Raw genomic sequence first — 20,404 nt, forward strand, 5'->3', positions numbered from 1 at the left:
AAATAATATCCATAAATGGCTAATAACAATGATGGTTCTTTAAAAATTTTGCATACCCTCCTATTCAAAGTTACCTTTTTTTTTGCCTAAGAAACACATTAATCAGCAGTCTCCACACTGAAGAGAGTATTTAAATGGGCACAGACATAGCACAACTAGCTGCATTTTGCCTTTTTAAATATGGAAGAGCAAATGATCAAAAATTATTTTCACACATTTTGCAGCCATGAAGCCTCTTCCTGTCACTGTCTCAATACACAGAAAAGATTTAGAAATGGGATGTGAAAGGACTCCACTTGGCTTAGTCCATGGACTAGAACAATATCATATTAAAAAGTTACTACTATTACTATTTATAACTACTATTATTCTATTTATTTATAAAATTTATTCTTGCAGTTCTACGGATGGATTAAATTGCCTTGTACTGATAGCTCAAAAAACAAACAAAAAAATCCAGGCAAATCCTTTTCCATGGTGGGATAAATTCCACCTTCAAGTTATTTGATTTTCAACTTAACTTCCTCTCTGGATAAAAATTTCTTAGAGAACAGAATTCCTTATTGCTGGAAAATAACACTATTATTAAAATCAATAATCTTTGATAAATATTAGATCTGAACTACATTAAAGACAGCCATAAAGAACAAGAGAAAAAACCCCCACATATATAAATTCCTAAAGTAACTGAACTACAACCTTTCATCTGTAATGAATTTTGGAGCAGCTCCTTTAAATCATTTGCAAGAAGCCAGCTATTACACTGCCAATTAAAAAAAATGCTAGTTTTGAGCTACAAATTGATTTTTTATTATAATAAATTAAAATCCAATATTAGCCTACAAGATACTAAATGTACAGAAGCTGGCAATCTTTTTGCAGATTTTTTTTTTCTTGTTCATAACACTTCAGACCTGCTGTTGTGGCACCTGAGGGCTATAGCTAATGATAAAAATTCAGACAGGATATTCGAGTTGTGGAAGCCCAGCTAAGAGCGAAAGCTTTTGGGGATGGTAGAGGTGGGGAAAGTCAATCTAAGATTTCTCACGTTGTTCCCATGTGTCCTTTTAAAGACACCTTCTGTTTCCTGTTGCACAAGTGTGAACATCTCCGAATTCTAAAAACTCCTACGGCTCACAGGGAGAGCAGAGCATCCGCTGGAGCAAAACACAACCTCTGTGTAGGCACCTTCCCTTTCTTCCCATCCAAAACACAATAGTGAGCAATCAGACATCCCCAGATATGCCCATAAAGTTGGCGTTCTCTGGCCAAAAACATATATCATCATGTAATTAAATATTATCATCATGTCTGTGTAGCAGAGGGCTCAATCAAGATTGCACAGACAAGATTTATCTGACACTTCCAGTCTTTTGAGCACGGGATGCATCCTCAACAATGTGCTTTTAAACAGTGCTTTTGTATGAATACTTTACACATGCTGTACACAACACTTTCCAAACAAGCTTTTCATTACGAACTACTTGTATTATGTATCAGTGAACTCAATGACATTGATTTTCTAATAGTATAAATTAACTGACAAAGATAATTTCATCCATCATCAGCAGGGTTTTATTTCTGGTATCATGCTAAATAGTCCATCTTTCAAAAGATTAAATCAAGAGCCTTTTAAAATTCAAGGCAGTGCTCAAACTGCTGTGAAGTATCTTCTTAATTAGGATTAAAGCTGTTTGTGTGTTGAATCTTTGTATCTAGGTAGTATAATATTTTGCTTACATTTCTTTTAGAGCAGTTTAAAAATATCACACATAATAATGCTATGGTAAAAACTGCACAAGATTGGAAGGCTCCTGCAATTTTCTCTACTAGATTATTCTAGGCAAGCTGCAACTTGGCAATTCCAACCTCAGACTTTTAGATAAACTTTTAGACTTTAGATAAACTTTTCTGCCATGGAAGCCATATGAAAAATATGTTTTTTATACTTATTGCACAGCTGAGAAAAGACTCCTCTCTCTCAGGTATTGCAGTAAACAGGAGTATAATAAATTAAGATGATCATGACTGTGTTGATCTGGAATCACATATATGATGGAAATTCTTAGGATCCCCCATGCAATTCGAGCTAGCTTCTCAGGACACAGAGGATCTGATCCAAGCCAATTCTATCTTCTTAGCCCAATCTTAATCCTCCTCTGTCATTTACACTCTCAACATTCATTTGACCTGTACTGCTGAGAGGTCTTCAGCAGCACCCAGGCAAGGGGATGGCCTAGGCCTAGGCGAAAACCCAAATCCACACAGCTACCAGATTTCTGCAGTCTTCAGCAACTCGTGGGCCGATGTTTCCATGGAGCAACTCTGTGATCTCGCAGAGGGATAATAAAGCCATTCCTGCTGCTTCCTACACATACCAATCCACACCTTGCCACCATGCTCCTCCAGCCACATGCTGACACCAAAGGTATCACTGCATGACTACAGTAGGGTTCCAAGCCTGTTCGTTTTTCTTTTGCCCCCCAGATGTGGTAATCCATAGGCCTTTCCATTTTACATAACATGGCTAATTCTTTTTTTTATCTCCCCTGCAAGAACCTCTGCTTCCTGCTTCTCAGTGGGGAACATAATTATTAAAAAATATCGAGTAGGACTAAGCAGTGAGAACACACAATATCCTCTTAACAATTCACATAAGAATAATAAAAAAAAGGTGGTTCTTCTTTCATTTCTTAGATATTTCTGAAATGAGCTAATTTGTGAATACAAGCAAGCAAACAATAAATTTCTTTCAATTGTGCTAAGTTCTTAGTGTCATATATTTCGTTCACTGCCTGTAATTACATCAGTTCTATCACAGTTTCAACTCTAGGCTCCAAAGCTGTCAGTGCATATGCATGTAAGTATTTGTGTACTCAAGTAAATGGTTCTGGATGAGGCCCTGCAATAAACCTCACCCTCATGCTACACTTTACACCTCTGTCACCTAATGGCTTGCTGTGATATACGATAACCCCTTATCAGGCTGGTTAGATGCTTTATGTGCGCTTACACCGGTGAGATATTACTGTCCAGCTAGGAAAAGCTTTTAAAGGAATGTCCATGAAGAGATTCAATTTTGTTCCATCACATCATTATTTTACTTACCCCTGTCTTTTCATCAAAGATTTTGATTCCTCCGAAGGAGACCGTTAAGAAGACTTTCTGTTTATGCTCTCCCTTCGAACGAGCCGCTGCAACAATTCCCTATGGAAACAAAAGCAGTTTAGCTGTTTTGTTGCTATCTCAGGTTTTTTACTAATATGTGCCCACAGCAGCAGAGCACAAAGACTTGCTAGAGGAGGATTTATCACTTTTCCACAAAAACTTAAGGGTTTCCCATGAAAAGTTCCCTCTTTGCTCTATATTTCTCTCCTTCACATACTCTTTCTTCAAGTACCACATTTCTTTATGTTGTCCAGAAATCATTTCAAATGTGCTCTTGCTTCCAATCCCTGAACTAGCTAATCCTCCGTGAAATTTGTTTTCATGGAAGTTGAAGGTCATTCCTTCACCTTTTTTTTTTTCCCTTCCAGCTGTAAGTTTTTTTTTTTTTTTTTAAATCCAAACAGTACAGGGAAAAAAAAGCAACTTTTTTTTTTTTTTGGAAGAAAGATAATTTTTGCAAAACAATACTGAGGTGCTACTGTAAAAAAACACTGGTGGAGTCGGTTGTATTCTTTATCTCTGGTTCTAATTCGGCAATTGAACTTGCTGTGACATTCACAAGTTATCCTTCCACAGAACAACCCTAAGAGAAATTCTGCCCTCTCAGGACCCTGGCTGCCTTGATCACTGTGCTAAGAACAAATACAACTGAGCCAGCAAATTCTTCCTTCCCGTGAGGGTGCCAGAGCCTGGCACAGGCTGCCCAGGGAGGCTGTGGAGTCTCCTTCTCTGGAGATCTTCCCAACCCGTCTGGATGCGACCGGGTGCCCTGTGCTGTGGGTGTCCCTGCTGGAGCAGGGGTTGGACTAGATGATCTCTAAAGGTCCCTTCCAACTTCAACCATCCTGTGATTCTGTGTATCTGGTACTCTGTATCTGCAAAATGTATTAACAACTACTAACTTCTTAAGACTCTCAAGAGGTCATCGTTCCCATTACACTGCATGAAAATTAAATACAAAAAAATCAAGTGGTATCTCCAAATTCACCCCAAAGTCTTACGCTTGTGTTAAACTCAAGTTGTAGACTCCAAAACAACTCGCTGCCTTATTCTCAAACACGAATCTCTGAGGCTGTCTGTCCCTATAAATTTTATCAATTTCATAACAGTGTTTAGATAAATCTCTCCATTACACAAATCAGGCACCTTTGAGATGTGGAAATAATAATTTTACAAGGAAAAGTACAAAAGGCTGCCCAACAGAACAGTGACATGTCTTCAAAATTGCTTCAGGAATCAAGAATTGCTGGGAAATGCTTAGGAGACAAACAAGAGAGACAAGAAAGTGTCAGTTCTGAGAAATTTAGAGGGTACCTTTTAGAATAGATTAAATGTTGGCAGTCATAAAATGGTCATAACTCATTTATGAAGTATCTACCAGGTTTTCTCTTGGAAGTGTTGAACCAAAAGATGTCCATCACCCTTTGCTTCTTCTGCATTCACTGTCAGCTATTCTTTTTCTGTCCTTTTGTATTTTGCCTATCCAGAAAAGCTCCTCAGCCCTGGAATCCTCTCCGTTTGCTGGTGTACACAGTGCTACTGCATCCATCACAAGTAACTACAGGGCTCTGAGATCATCATCTATTAGAGTGAAACTGGGATAAGCAACACTAGTTTTTGTAAAACTGACTGACTTCAAGACCTAATTAACCAGTGTGTGACTCAGTGCCATGAAAGGAGAAGGAGCAGAAGTTCAAGCTGACGTTCTTTCCCTTTGGCTTACCTTGAGCTTCATCATGGAATCCTGGCATAACTTGTCTCCTCGGGCAGCAGCAACCTCATCTATCCCGATCAGCTTGGCTTTGTATCGGACACCGTCACCTTTAAACCTCTTTATTAAAGTGGCTTCGCTGCGATCCTGACCTGCAGAGACAGAAAGGAGACAGCACAATTTGCATGAAGGCAGAGGAAAACAAATGAGCAAATGTTCACAGCTAAGTTACAAATTAGATCCCACTCCGAGCTCAACACCGAAGCATGGGAGCGCTTGAATAAAATGAGACAAAATTTACTAGCTCAATAAAACCTTTCGACCTTACTTCCTCACAGGCATTCACAGGGGAATTGTTACCACACAAAATCTTCTGCATGAAATTTGCACAGCAATTAGGTTTACAGGAAAAAGAGATAAGCCGGAATCAGAGCTCACGGATCTGAAAACTTCTGATCTGTACAGGTTATTTTAATCCCCCTACATGCAGAAGTCTTCATTCTGCATGCCAAACCCCAGCCGAAATACGCTGCTATTTCCCTTGCATACCAACTTATCTAACTGCACCAGCAATATTTACACTATTACCGTTTGGATAATGAAAAAGCAAATGTTATGTTATTTGCCTGTAGAATATTTCTGCTCTAAAAAGAAAACCACCACACAATAAATACTGCCTCTTTGTACTATCCCTTCAGTTTACAGGCACCTATAGAAAAGAACAACAACAAAAAGAAGTGGCAATGTCAACTCATGCTCTCAGGCTTGCTCCGAGAAGCTAATAAATGGCACAAGATGTTTCCTAATAAAAAAGCAATGATTGGGTAAGATAGCAGAGTGCTGATAGGGCCAACGTCCATAAATTACAAGCTGAGGCTACACTGAACCACGCAGCAGCAGGGATGCTGGAGCTCCCCATGATGGACAGCTTTGCCTGAGAGCCTGGGGACAGATGAGCACCTACTGCTTTTTTTCCCCCCTGAATATCTGCAGAAGAGTTTATTCTGTGCCTGAGCTCAAAGAAATACATTAGTTAGGGCATCAGCCTTTCTCAAATTGATTTAGGGGGGTGTTGTGCAGCTGTCTGGGGAATTTCCTGCTCAAGGAAGAGCAGTGAACCATGAATACCTGCAAACACACAGGCAAACAAAGAGCAACACGCAGAGCGCAAGCAAGAAGGTGGGATCCTAAGGAATCTCTGAGGTCTCTGGGCCCCAATAAAGTCCCTCAAGCAAAAAGTGTTGTAACCAAAAAATAAGTAACATCAGCAGCGCGCTAAACAGCTAAAAATAAAGCATAAAAAATATAATGTTCTATTCAGAGAAGAAAATGAGGGAAGTAGAACGATGCAGACACACAATATTATTTCTTACCATGGAAAATATCAGTTCAATAGAAAATATTTAAAAACAAATAAAAACATTAAAAAAATAGAGAAAAGAAAAGAAAAAAAAGGGGGAAACTTTAAAAAGACACATGGATGTTAAGTCAGAAACTCTGCATAATGGTAGTATCATTCCCCGGGGAAATGCCAAGGCAGATGTTGGCACTGTCAGCTAAAAGCAATGAGAAAACATTTTCGGCATTAAGCCCCTGGCGCAGGACAGGAGGGAGAACATCTGGATACACCACAAAGTACAACTATAGCCGTGGACTTTTCCATATGTCTTCTATACTTGCAAAGATGTCCTGTTGATTTGCAGTAAATAAAAACCAATTCAAACCGCTTCCTTGCCAGCAGTTTTCAGCCTCACATCTTCATCACTGCAGAAGGCAGCTGCTGGTTAATAGTAATATTGCTGTGACTCTGAGCACTCCTGGGTGCGAGCCATGAAAACCACCTTATATCCACTCAGGGATTTCAACATTTATTCTTACTCCACCCTATGATCTGCTTTTCCAAATGCATCTACACTTCTGACATTAGGAGCCCATTTAAATACAAGGCAACTGCGCTTGCTTACGTGCCAGTCCCCTGTTGATTATGAGGCAGATGAAGCGAGATGCAGCGTTTGGGGGATGAACGACTGGGAAAACTCCTCAACCTGAAAATGATGCTGAGATTTTAAACTGTAGTGGAAACTAAATAGAGTCGATAAATTCCTCAGTGAAAAATACCTTGGAGCATACATGCCATGAAAAAGTACATTAAATGCACATGCATGATCCTGTGTTATATGTATCAGTCCTCTGAAACACCTCTTTTTCCCAGCTCTCCTGTCCTGACCTGTGTTTATATTGGATATCCAAGGTTTGGTGCGGTGAGCAGCAAGGAGGAACTTCCCACGTGCTTGGAAAATCAGTGTGACACATTCTTGTGTTATTTGAAACTCTTTCTTTCCATGCCACATATCTGCTCCAATCCCACTTCTGGGCTTCCTGAGTGGAGAGGACAGGGCAGATACCAAAGCCCTGCAGGTGAAAAGTATCTCAGTCCTCCAGGGATCTGCCAGGGTTTGAATTTTTGTAATAAACTTTTATAAACCTAAAGACCAAGGAATAGTTTCCAAGAGTTTGCTCTAAAATGCCTTTATAATTTCGTGTTCATAAACAAGCAAATACTGGAAATGTAACTCAACCCAAAGACTTCAAAATCCAAAACTAAACCAAATTACCAACAGAGCTAAGAGATTCATCTGATTCTCATGCCCCTGGCTGAGAAAAAAACACAAAAGAGGAAAGAACAGGAAGAGTGTTGCACAAACTCAATTCAGAAGGGTGATCATTCCTAATTGGAAAAGGTGTCACTGTTGACACAAAGAAATGTTTTCTTTGTAGCACGTAGATTTGTGCTCCTCAGAAGCCTTTAGAATGCAAATGTGTGTGCAATTATTTTTTCTAATTCTGTGTATGCCACTGCTCACCTTTAAGCCATACGTGTTCCAGACGGAGCCACTGCTCCCGCGTAAGCAGAAAACATGACCTGTGCTGCAGAGTGAGAAGACTGTGGTGGGACTTTACAACCCAAACTCCCAAGTGCTCCCATGCACGTCATGGCTAGCAAGTTCTCGACAAACTCTTATACAGCCCAAGTGGAAATTAAGCTATGGAGGAGGCTGCTGCATTGGGGACCCCCAGCCCAACCAGTGGCCACCCCAGGACTGAAGATAGAGCCGTGTCCACATTATCTAAGTCCACCCAATGCTCTTTTCTTTGCAAACCAAAGCTCTCTCAAAGTTCAGCCACAAACACTGGGCACTTTGTTAGGGGTTTCAGGACGGCTTATCCTCACGCTTGGGGCAGAAAGTCAGGGACTGTCCTTGATGTCAGCTCTTTGTCAAGGGGAGCACTAAACCACTGCATTAACACGCTAACATTTAGACCAAATGCTGTTCACTCACGCAGGAGATCCTAAAGTGAGCATATTTTACAAATAGAAAAAGAAAATAAACCCAATCACAGCAGCAATAAGCACACCGTAGCCTTTTCTGTATGCTCTTATAACAGACTGCACGTTCTTCCCAGAATTTATTCTTCACAGCATCCCATAATGTAAACCAATAGCCCTGGAAATAGCTATATCCTTTATTTAAATGTGTGAAGCCCTCAGGGCATCATCTGAATTTCTTGATTTTATGACTGTAAAAATATATAATGATATTATCACCAAAGTCAATAACATGCTCCTGGCAATCAATTCTCTGAAGAACGACTTGCCACTGTCCTTTTTTTTTAACTAATAAACTGTCCAAGTTGTATCCATCATACATTCAAATTAGCAACCTGAAATAAAAGCTCCTTGTATCTCACAGGGATGGAAAACAATCACATTCACTCTTATAAACAGGCTATATCTTCATGGAGGCAATTAGCATTTTTATAGCACCAACACAGTGGAAAAAACCCACAATATTGCCGTACAGAATGACCTCTAAGACACCACACACTGAAGACCAGTGAATTAAGTGCTAAGTAACAGGTATTTCCCACTTGCTGTGCATATATACGCTCCCAGCTCTGAACATACATGCACCCCCACTCCCTGTACTTCTGCACGTACACAAAAGCACACGATGCAACCTTCCTCTGCTAGCAATTAACTGAGGTAAATCCACAGTAATTTTAATCAAACACAGCTTTTCCCAGGAAAAAGAAAATAACCTGTTCATAAGCAGGTGTTTAGAAGGAAATATTCATGCATAATTCTATTTTTCAGCAGAGCAGCAAGCGAGCAGCAGTTCGGGAAGGACTCGGCAAGAGCTCGAGTGGGTTATTCTACCTGCAGCCCTCTCCTGTGGGCCCATTTTCTCACTGGCTTTGCAGAAATGCTCGTCAGAGAGACAGGGCTCAACACCCTGCAACTCAACTGCCTAAAACCTTCGGCACAGTGTGCTTATACAGTGCTTGAAAATTAAGGAGCACAAGGAAAATCAGGAAAATTAAGTTACTCGGTTGTGGAGTTTGTCGTGCTGAAGGTAGAAGACTCTGGGCCGCCAGATTGTGTGTTTGCTGCTCAAGGCTCTGGGAGCAGGACTGCCAAAACCCGCTGTGCTGCATCTAGACACACAGCACGGAACACAAAAATCTTTCTGCTTTCTTAACATAACAGGTTTTTCAAAAAGAAAACATATAACATCCTGCAACATATGCGCATACAGTTTAACTTTCAGCACTGTCACTCCAGTTCCCTTCCCCTAACAATATTTCTTGAACAAGTTTCTTGTGCAATTACCTTTTTTTTTTTCTTTTTTTCTTCCTTCTTCTTCTCTGTGAAGTTATATAAGGATTTAACTTAAGATCCATAATTCACCTCAAGAGACCACAGTACAGTACAGTACTCACAGCAAGATCTGCTAGTAACAACAATGACCGTCATCTAAACAAAGATGAACTTTGAATTTCACACATTATTTTATCTATGAAGGCAAATGAAAAATGTGACGGATGCAAACCTGTCTTTCACCTCCTGGCTGGGAAGCTCTTAAAGATCTATAACATACCTATAGCAGCACTACCAGCTTACCCAACCACGGTAACCTTTTGTAGAAACACCAAGCGAATCCTACTGGGATACACTGTGTTAACAAAGTGCTATTTCTAACATCCAAGCACAGGTGCCATAGTATTTTCTAAGGAGCTGCCCTTGCCCAAGGGCTCCATGAGGAAGCCCACATGAGGCCTCCTGACTTGAGCAACTACTGCTGGTCCTGGATGTGTTTCCTCAGAAAAGGTAAAATGCTTCAGAAACCTTCAGAAAAGGTTTAATTGGTTTTAACACCAATGAAAATGGGTGTCTTGAGTGAAAAGACCAAAGAATATTTTTATCTCAAAGGATAAACCATTTAAAGAGGGTGGTAGACACCACTCTGGAGGCTCCATGAACTTACATTATGTTTAAGCGTAAAAATATCACCTACAATTTTAAAAACAGGATGGGCTTTCCAGGAAAATTCAATCACCGTCCAGCCTATCATCTCAGCAGCGTTTCCCAATTGCTGCGCAGTGTTGTCACCATTACCTCCCGCTGACAGATTTTACGGTTTCTGGAACGAATGGCTTGAGAATCACTGTACTCAAAGACACCCAGATATCCCCAGCCATAGAACCAAATTTATTAAAAGTTGTTATCATGCTTATTTACTTTCATTGGAGCTTTATGAGCAGATGTCAATCACGAGCTGACAGCTTTTGCATACTCTATATTTTGTACCCTATGTGTGCTGGTACAAATGAGTATTTTACAGTCTCTCCAAAGCAAAACGTTCACATGGACTTGAAGCAATTTAATTATTTCTTTATGGCACAAAGAAGTTCCCTTGTCACAGACACCCAGCCAAGTCAGCTATTTACAGAAAAGCCCCATCACGAAACAATGTTGGATTGTTGGGCACATCTGGGCACATCTGGGAGGCGAGGGAAGCCCATCAGAGGTGACAGTGACTGAGCACACGTGGTCCCTGGGCAGGGCACAAAGCTTCAGCCTTGGCCAGAAGGCTCCCACATGATGCTGTTATCTTAGATGCTTTCAGATGACACTATATGGGCACATTCGCAGATGAGGAAATGGCCAGAAGCTGGATGTGATTCTTTCTGGATGTCAGTGTCCAACTGAGTATTTTGGGGACTAAATCACTAATAAAAGGTGACTGAAAATTTCAGCCTCAGCTCTATATTTTTTCCTTGGCTTTTGCAGTGATGCTTCACTGGTGTTAATATGTGCACAGATGGAATTTGGAAAATGATTGGTATAAGCCCCATCATGCTGGAAAGAAGGGCACATCAGGGCTGCCCAAAATCACCTACGTGGCCCGTAAAGTGGCCCAAAAGGGGCAGCCCTGGTGCTTCTCTGATAACCAGGGCTCTGTAATGCCAGCCGGAGTGCAGCTCCAGCCAAAAACCTCTGCAGAGCCAGTGTTGCTGCTACATTGCCTGAGAAAGTGTCAGTCCCCAACCAAATCTCAAGCTGCTGGAGATGGGGAAAGTGAATTGGAAGTGCCCTTCTTTCTGTAAAACTGAACCCCAGTTTGAAACTGCTCAAAAAATAGCAGGAAAACACCCTCATAATCATTTAAAGATGAGCATCTGAGTATTTTGGTACATGAAGAAGCAAGGACATACGCAGAGCTGCTAAATTTCCCTGACGCTGATTAGTCCTATGAGAACTAGAAGTGCTCAGAAATTGCAAAAATCAAGTCAATTTTATTTACTGACCCATATCTTGCTTTAGAGGGAACAGAAATGCATGCACTTAAACACAGGGCCTCCAAGTGCTGTCGGGACACAAGTTCAAAATTTACACTTGAAAGCATTCCAGTGCATTCCACTGGTGATCCTATCACATCATTCAGATTATTTTACATATAAAGAAAATAAAAAGACAACAATCTATTCACTTCATCCAAATGCCAAATTCTTGGGCTCCCTTAACAGAAATGTTAATTACCCCCCAGGGTCATAAAAAGATCATGCTAAGAAATTCACAACTTTCTCACGCATTCAAGGAGAGAAATATCTCCCTGTTCAAGATAACTGATGGTAAGCGCCAGAGTGGCCAAAGAAAAGAGGAATAGCCCAAAAGGGCTACCTGGGAGGCCACTGATTTACACTCTCCTCTCTTTTGTCAAGGGCAGCATGGGCATGGACACACAAATAGGAGAAGAAGAAAAATAACTGGTTAAAACCTCAAAGTAGAGAGATCTGTAGAAATCACCCCATGATTGCTTTAATTCAGGATGGAAAGCGACTGCTATTTATTCTCAGAGGGCGAATGGAAATACCAGTACTCACTACCTGGCACTCAATTCCAACCCAAAGAGCCCTTTCCCTGTCGAAACTGTGCACGTTTTGCAAGCTTGTGTTTCAGGAAGGAAATTATTTCCATTTGGGCCTCCCACTGCCTTGCCAACATCAGAGAATGTCTCTCCCTGCTGGAAAAGCAATGAGAGGCCAAGAGGAAAGTGTTTTTTTTTCCTGAAACTTTGGGGGAAAAAAAAAATAAAAACACCAACAATTTCAAAATTACAACAGTGGCAAAGTGCTTCTTTCAATCTGTTCCTTTCATTTCTGCCTCCCGCTGCCGTTGCTATTGTCAAAGTGGCAGCGGGAGGCAAAAATGAAGAGCCGGCTGCCGGCGGTCGCCCTTGGGCAAGACGTTAATAAGCCGCCGAATCTCCCTGTGCCGGGAGGAATTCCGGAGGTTCGGGCTCAGGATCTGTGCCTCTCGTGCGTGTTGTGCCACAGAGCACCGGGAAACCCAGAGGGCGGCTCTGGTTCTGGAGCTGCATCCGTCCCACCTGCCAAAGTGGCAGGGGGAGATGTAGGAAATGAAAGGAGGAACAAAATGATGTTAGGAAAATAATGAAACGCGACAAAACAACCCATCAGACAGGTCTATTTCAAGTAGAAGGGCTGGAAGGAAAGGAAATGACTTCACCGAGAAGCAGTAGGGTGATTTTTCGCAATATTTGGTAAACAGATCTAAGTATAAGGACACAAAGGACCCAACGTGTCTGCCAAGCGAGTGGCAACCTTTGAATCTTCTGGAATCTGTTGGCACATCAAGGGAAATAGTAAAATGGTAAAAGACCATAGAGCCAACTGCTATGTAATACCACAGGTTTTCCCCAGTTTAACAAATCTGCAAAGCCACCTGAATCCAGATCAACGCTTGTAGGCTATTCAGCTGACGGATGCTAAGGAGGAAACAAATTGCTAGCAAATTTCTGTCCCAACTCCCTGCAAGGGAGAAAACAGATTTAGAAAAAGATAACTACAACAAATTCAGACCCATAAAATCATTTCTATGTCTTGCACTTTGGTGAATTTTCCAAGGAACCCACAAGGCTCGAGTGCAAACATGAGGAATTTCAAAGTGCCGCCCTTGTTGCCTTGAAGACGACCCTAGCAATAATGCTTAATATGAAGACTAAGGAGGAGCATTAGGCCTCCTGCTTTCCTGCTGTTCAGAGAAAGGATCAGGAGCAGCTAAAAGACATCAGCTTGAGTTCAAAACTACAAGCAAGACTGCATATGCATTTTTATCACCATTCATGTAATAAAAGTTCACCATAGAGAAATGAAATCAACTTCCTATGAAGGCTTTGGGGAAAAAAAGGCAGAAACAAAGTTTACTTCATTTTGAAAGTTCTCCAAAACCACGGAGAAACCCCCTGGGAAGTGAATAAAGGAGTAAGTGAAATTGGATATATCATTCTTCAGTCTGTGAGTTAAGTTTTTCTTCGCTGAAATCAGGCCAAGATGAAGTTACCTTTCATCCATTAATAAGCCAAAGGGACAGTATTTTACAAATACAAACGTTGCTACTTCTTGTGCTAAAACTGAATAAGAAAAAAAGTAGGTAGCCTGAAAACTACTCTAACATTCACGTAAGCCATTGAGGTTTCTTAAAATAATAAAGGAAGACGATTTTCAAAAAATTCCATGTGTTACCCAAAGGAGAAGACTCTCTTACTCTTAGGTCACTGCAATTGATTCCCCTGCATTAAATCCTGGACGTTTTACTTTAAGGACATGCAGATAAAATCAGTCTGCTGGAATCAACACAGGCATCAACAGCAGCCTCAGGGGGAAAAACAAAATCTATTTATAGCGTTATAACATTATCAGGCAGCCTCCCAAAGCCTCACCACTCCTAATGCAGTCTTACATTTACAGTCCTCTGGACCTGTCCACTTGATGGGGATATCATAGTTATTTGGTAGCTGGTACCACTTAACTTTCCTTGATGCTTTGGCCAGTAGCAGCGTTTCACAAGACCACACTGAAAATGCTGATAAAATAATGCACAATTTCTCATGTGCAGCCGCATGCACAGACAGCTTTGTATCCTGGTGCCTTCTAACTTGCCTATAACTTACTCATTTACAAACAAAATTGACCATGCCTAATCCCTGTGAAAAAAAAACCCACAACAGTCTAATAATTTAATGTCTGTATGCAGCTTAGTGCATTATAAGGCAGGGCATTGCTATGCCAGGTTAGTGTGCTATTAGCTAGGGGATTCTCAAGCATCTGTCATGTAAAGTAGGTCAATTTCTAGCCATATAATTCTGATTATGTCAAAATATTTATTCATGAGTTTCCTAATTCAACATACTTCAAGTAAGCCATATTTATGTAACAAAAATTACATCTAAATTACGGTTGCTAACAACTGGGTTATGCCAGCTTCAAACACACTGGAGATCCGGGGAGATGGATAATGTCTCTCCCTTACAGTGTACTATGTACGAGTAGAGTTGTTTTTATTTCTCTTTTGTTGTTATTTTTAGGTAGGTTTCCCACAGAAACAAGGGTGCGGGGAACTGAGGCACCGATCGACCAACCTGACTCCTTGTCCAGAAAGGTTTGTTGCCTGCCAGGAGCTCAAACAAGAGATTTCATGGAAAGGCTACCAAGGCTTGTCCAGGCTCCTGGAGATCTTCAAAACCCACCTGGACACAGAATCACAAGAATCCTAGAATGGCTGAGGTTGGAAGGGACCTCTAGAGATCATCTAGTCCAACCCCCCTGCTCCTATATAACATGCTCTAGGTGGCCCTGCTTGTGCAGGAGTCTTGGACTACATGCTTCCTTCCAACCTCAGTGACTCTGTGACTACAGCAAATACAGATTTTTCACTTCCAGGTTAGAGAGAAAGGAATAGCTTTAACTTTCTTCAGCTCAAAAGCTGTCCCTGAGCAACACAGGAAGAGACACAAGACTCAAAATCTCTCAGTTCTCACTCACCTTCGTGTGTTAACAAATCTTCAGGTGGCCTTTAAACAGCAAAGACAGAAAGGCTGCAGCAGAAAAATCATTAGAGGATGGAACTCTATAATTCATCACGCGTGCAGCTACTTTTATAAGCTTCTAAACGTGAAGCATGTTCCTGGGCACCATGAAATATTAAGCAGCTGCGTGCTGCCCTTGAGAGCCGAGTCCTCCGACGTCGCAGGAGCTCTGCATAGAACTGAGCACGTTACAGTTGTTACTGCAGGATCTGCCCTAGGAACCACATGGGCACGTGGTTATGTCTTGCCATCGACCTCTTTAATCCAAGAAAATAAAAAAGAGCACAGGAAGACTTCTAAGTGCTTTCAATTACCATAGACCTAATATTAATTTTCTAAATGTTCTTCCACAGGGGTAATCGAATTGCAGTCTGTCCCCTTTGACTGGCTGGTTCTCATGCTCGGATTTAAATACTATGTTTTGTTTTATCTTTAATAGCTTTCCTTTAGAGCGTTTTGGTAGAGTCTGCAGGCATTCAATAAAATCTGATTGTTGATTATATGTGTAGCAATTATTTAACTGCCTACTGGATTGGTTTAAAAGAATATTCACAACAGTGGCTAACTAGAGTAATCTAAGAACTACCATTTAAGAATAAGTCTTGTAAAATTTAAATGCCAATTCTTTTCCCCGGGCACCCTCCCACACGAGACTGCAAAAAATCAAATATATTTGATATTAAAAATATCAACAGTGAGCCTGAAACACCAGATGCTGAAAAAAAATATTTTTTTAGTGCAAGATTTTACTTTTAAAAGAATGCTGATACACAAAAAAGAGCTTCATTTTTTAGGAAACCAAACATTAGCACAGCACAAGGAAAGTTACAGCAGATGGTGTAAGACAAGGAAAACTCGGTCTTTGGGATCACATTTTGGCAAGCAGCGACTGAAGAACGGCACAGAACTCCCTGTGCAGACTGACAGCAGCTTTTGGCAGCTCTGCACCGCTCTGAGCACACCCAGCCATCGCAAAAAGCCATTCTTTTTACCTAAACCTCTATACTCAGGAAAATTGCTCAGCCTTCCTTGCTGGGGTTAACTTTCAAATCTCTTTGCCATTAGCCACTGTCTCAAAAATTAGGAGATAGACACCTGAGGGGCATATCTGATGAAAATCCAGCTCCTCCAACCTTCAAATGAGGTAAATGCCCACTGAAATGGGAAATTTGATGCCAGATGAAACTGAAGATAAGTTCTTTCCCAAGGCAGGCCTGTTCCTTCCCAGAAGGGCTGGGTTTTTTTGCACACTGTCAGCCGGTAGTGACAACTTCAAGCTCTAGTCTCCAAGGATCTCTGTCTCAGGGGACTCCTCCCGTAAGCAAAGCCTTTAAGGATTTAAGGCTTAAAGTGTGGCATTGCCATTGTGTCATCTCTGCGGGCCTGCAAGCTCGCTGACCAGTGGCTGCAGTTCCACCAGCAGTTGATCAGCCCTAACGTCTCATCCTTACTGCCATGCAGATGTGTCCCTCTACCCTGCCGGTCTCCTGGCCTCTGCTCCCGCCCCAGCTCCGGGCTCGTTGGATGTCCCCCTGTGCCAGCAACACCACCCACATGTTATGTTCTCTTCCTGCTGGGTTGGCAAATTGAACCAAATCCTGGAGCAGCGGGAGAAGTCACCCAAGTGCCAGAGCAAGGTGCAGGAGGCCTGCAGGAGCAAACACCCACGGGAAGGACGCACAGGAGACAACTGAGGCCTGCCAGCTACTGCACTGACTCTCCACATCTCATCCAACACCATCCAGCACTGATATGAATATTAGAATATGAGTTACATGAATGTACAGATTTTGCAAGGAGAGCCTGCAAACCACATTTCTCTTGATAGGATCCAAGACTTGCAGATACTTTTCTGCAAGTGGACTAAAAGCCTTAGAACTCCTCCACTTCACTTGTAAATCACAGTGTATATAGGCATGTGTATACATAGGAAAAATACCCTTTTTTTATGCTTATTTACCTTATAACTTGGTCCAGTAACACTTGTATATCTCTTGGTGAAGAGGACTTGGGCCTGGGCATCTCAATGAAAAACGTTGCTGTAAAGCTCAGCACAGAGGTTGATAAGGTAGACAAACCCAGATTCACTTAATCAGCTATGTTTATTTTTGATTATAACAAATAAAAACCCAAGATTATAAAACATCTAGAGCTTGGTAAACTTCAGCAGTGCCTTGCAATCAGGAAGTCTTGGCAAAAAATAAGTGAAATACAAAGATTTATCATTTTGAGGCTGTATAAACAGTTTCCATTTTTAGAAATGTATCCTAGCAACTGGTAGCAATGGTTTTAAAAGACAGTTAGAAAAAATACTACATTATTTGGAAAAAACCAAAATGGATACAACTGGCAGCCTTGAACTGGTCTTCCAGCTACTTCTCCACTATGTTTCAATATGTTCAGAAAAGAAACATCAGGACAAGCAGATGTTTTAAATCAAATATCTGCAGGAACAATTACATTAAAAAAAAAAAGAAAAAGGGGATCAGAGTTGGCAGAAATCATTCTGAATTTTGTATTCTTTCCTGACTGATGTAGAAAATACCACTGGCTTTCAGATGAAATGCCTGCTGGACATACACCTCTTGTTTTATACTTCCATGTTGTTAGACGGTGGGTTCAGGATGCACAGTTGAATTTTATTCATCAGGTGTTCTCTCTATTCCATTTCAAAACAATTTTATTTCATTTTTCAGGGAAAAACAGAGAGAAGTGACTCGTATCATAATGTAGAGACGTTGATTAAATGTCTAATCCATAATTTAATAGAGAGATTCTGCTGACATCACCAGCAATGAGAGAGATTCATAAAATCTATCATGAATACAAAAGGAGCCTGAACTGCATTTGAGGATTAGTATTCAAACTAAAATTGTATATACATTATTTCAATGCTGATAAACCACGTTTATACATAACCAATTACCTTATAAAAAACTCTAGGAATCGAAACATGATAGAAGAGAATTTTTGTTCATGAGATATAAGTGGAGAATTCTTCTGTAAACACTGAATTTTATTGTGGAGATTTATTGTGCTTTCCAATTACTGTTTGCATGGGGACTACAGTATATGCCATATATAGAATAATTAACCATCAGGTTATAAATTCAGATATTGTTGGGTAATTAGCTCACTCACAAATCTTAGCAAGTGCACTCAAAAGTGGTCGCAAATGGCAGCAGATGGGGAACAGACTGATTCACAGTTTGGTGTTCAAGGACTCAGCAAGGAAGTCTTGGGGGAAGAGGAAGAGTTTAAATTTTCTTTCAGGAGGTGGGACTGGTTTTTTAAGTCAACACTTGCACAAATCCCCCTGGGTAGCTTAGCCATCATGAAGGTTTATTATATTGAGTATCTAATGGGAAAGATTTTTTTTTTAAACTAGCATAGATCCATATAATTTCCCCATAATTTACATTTAATAGTTTGCCAGAGGATATTTTTCCATAAGAAATCTTAGTTAATTCTGCGTCTCATACGGCGTCCTGAACATTCAAAGATGGGCTCGTGTAATCTATGATTGTTCATTCCTCCAAAGGCTGAGTTTTAATGATTCTATTACAGAGTGTGTCAACAAATACATTACCAAAGTAATAGCACACTATGGCAATATATTGTACATTTGTTTAACATCCCTGTCCTTTATGATATGCCCTCCAGGCTGTACACAGGGTCATGAGGCTACAGGAGCTATTCCAAACTCTGACTATAGTTCTTCTCTTCCTCTACCCTATTTCTCTATTTCTACCATTCCTGTAGAACAGAACTTTTAGATGTCTTTCTAAAGTGGAAACAGAGATGAAAGTCCAACATGGGGTGTACAAATTTGTTTTTTTTTCCAATGCTGTTTTTTACAACTGCTTTGAATTATATCTGTCATTTGATTGCCCAATAATTTATTATTGTTACATCTTTGACACTTCACAGTTGACTTTCATTTCTACTGCTCTGGAAAATACTGCACTGTTGGCAAACTTCACCAGCTCTCCAAGTGCCCCCTTCCTGGCTTCTGTTACTAGTACTGAGTGAAAATGCAAGAGAAAATCATAATTTTAGCACTATTTCACTCTTTCATTTATTACTTCTGAGCTTTAACATTTTTGGACTGATATGCCACTTCAAGGAAAAAAAAAGAGGGAAAAAAATCACATTAAGTCCAAACAGAAATTTAAATAGAGAAAAAGCACACCTAACACTGCTTCTGAATTTATTTTAGAAAGGCTTAAGAGCTTTGCTCTAAATAGAATTACTGACCTAGAAATATACACCCATCTCTGAAAATAAATCAAAATTCCTCCTACATTAATCTAATTGCACCACTGAAGCTAAGTAGTCCCTTAAGTAATTTAAGTTTCCTTATTTGAGAAGGAGAGAAAAAAAAAATCAGACCTTCCCCAACCCTGGGAGTATTTTTTGTAGAACAAGCCACTTATGATTAATTTCTCTGTTTGCAGTAGAAAAGACATTTTCTCTTAAAACAGGAATAGGTGTGAGCAGAGTGGCGGGGTGTTAGCGGTCATTCTATTAGCCAGTAAATAAATGTCTTCTAAGTATATAAAATTGTCTAGCTTTTTCCCTCTCACTGCCATAAAATGCCCCACAAAAATTGCTGCTTCCTGAGGTATAACAAGATCAGAAACTTAGAGCCTTGTCTTAGAGGGAGCTGTAATGACAAAATGGAAACTTTAAAGGATTAATGATCCTGCTGCTTTTCTTACCTGCTACTTTTGTAATCACTCAGCTGTTTTACAAAAGGGCAGCAGCACAATCATCAAAATCATCGCCCTTTTTCCCTGTGCTGGAAATCCAGTATTTAAAGGGAAGGTATCACCATCGCTGTCACCCAAAGCAAAGAGCCAAGTGCAAATCCCAAGAGGACTCGGGGGTTATTTCTTAAGCAGAGCCCAAGAAAGCTGCTTGAGCTGGAGTCGGGCATCTCGCATGTAGCACAGAGCAGGATTTTGGATGTTTTCCATCCATCTATGGGCACTTCTAGCCTTGGGCTGAGACATTCCTTTGTGTAACACAGAAGACCCCGCGGTGGGACAGAGATGGGACACGGGCAACGATGCTCCTTCAAGCTCCCCTTGCAACGCGTGGCCTCCTCCAGATGGGACACGAGAAGAACAAGCTTCTCTCTCATCTATCAGTCTGTCCAACACGTTCATACCCAGTGCTTGAGTGCCAAGAACAAGAGTTTAACCCCATGGGCCCAAGAAGGAGGCCTCGCTGCTGACAGGGGCTCCGTTTCTCCCCCCGGCAGCGCTTTAGCAGCACGACCCAGTTGTGA

The 20,404-nt window shown here is 40.8% G+C and overlaps 1 protein-coding gene across 1 annotated transcript in view; it reads right to left on the minus strand.

Moving 5' to 3' along the window:
* The window catches only part of DAB1 (DAB1, reelin adaptor protein), a 224,081-nt gene that overhangs the window by 40,600 nt on the left and 163,077 nt on the right, over positions 1-20,404 (minus strand). The window contains exons 4-5 of the mRNA XM_026034677.1: positions 4,892-5,031; positions 3,109-3,207 (exon numbers count right to left, since the gene is read on the minus strand). Of these exons, the coding sequence (XP_025890462.1) occupies positions 3,109-3,207; positions 4,892-5,031 (239 nt within the window). The remainder of the gene's footprint in view (positions 1-3,108; positions 3,208-4,891; positions 5,032-20,404) is intronic.

Source organism: Nothoprocta perdicaria, unplaced genomic scaffold (assembly GCF_003342845.1).
Source record: "Nothoprocta perdicaria isolate Ctin4 unplaced genomic scaffold, notPer1 scaffold_0, whole genome shotgun sequence".
Taxonomy (NCBI): Eukaryota; Metazoa; Chordata; class Aves; order Tinamiformes; family Tinamidae; genus Nothoprocta; species Nothoprocta perdicaria.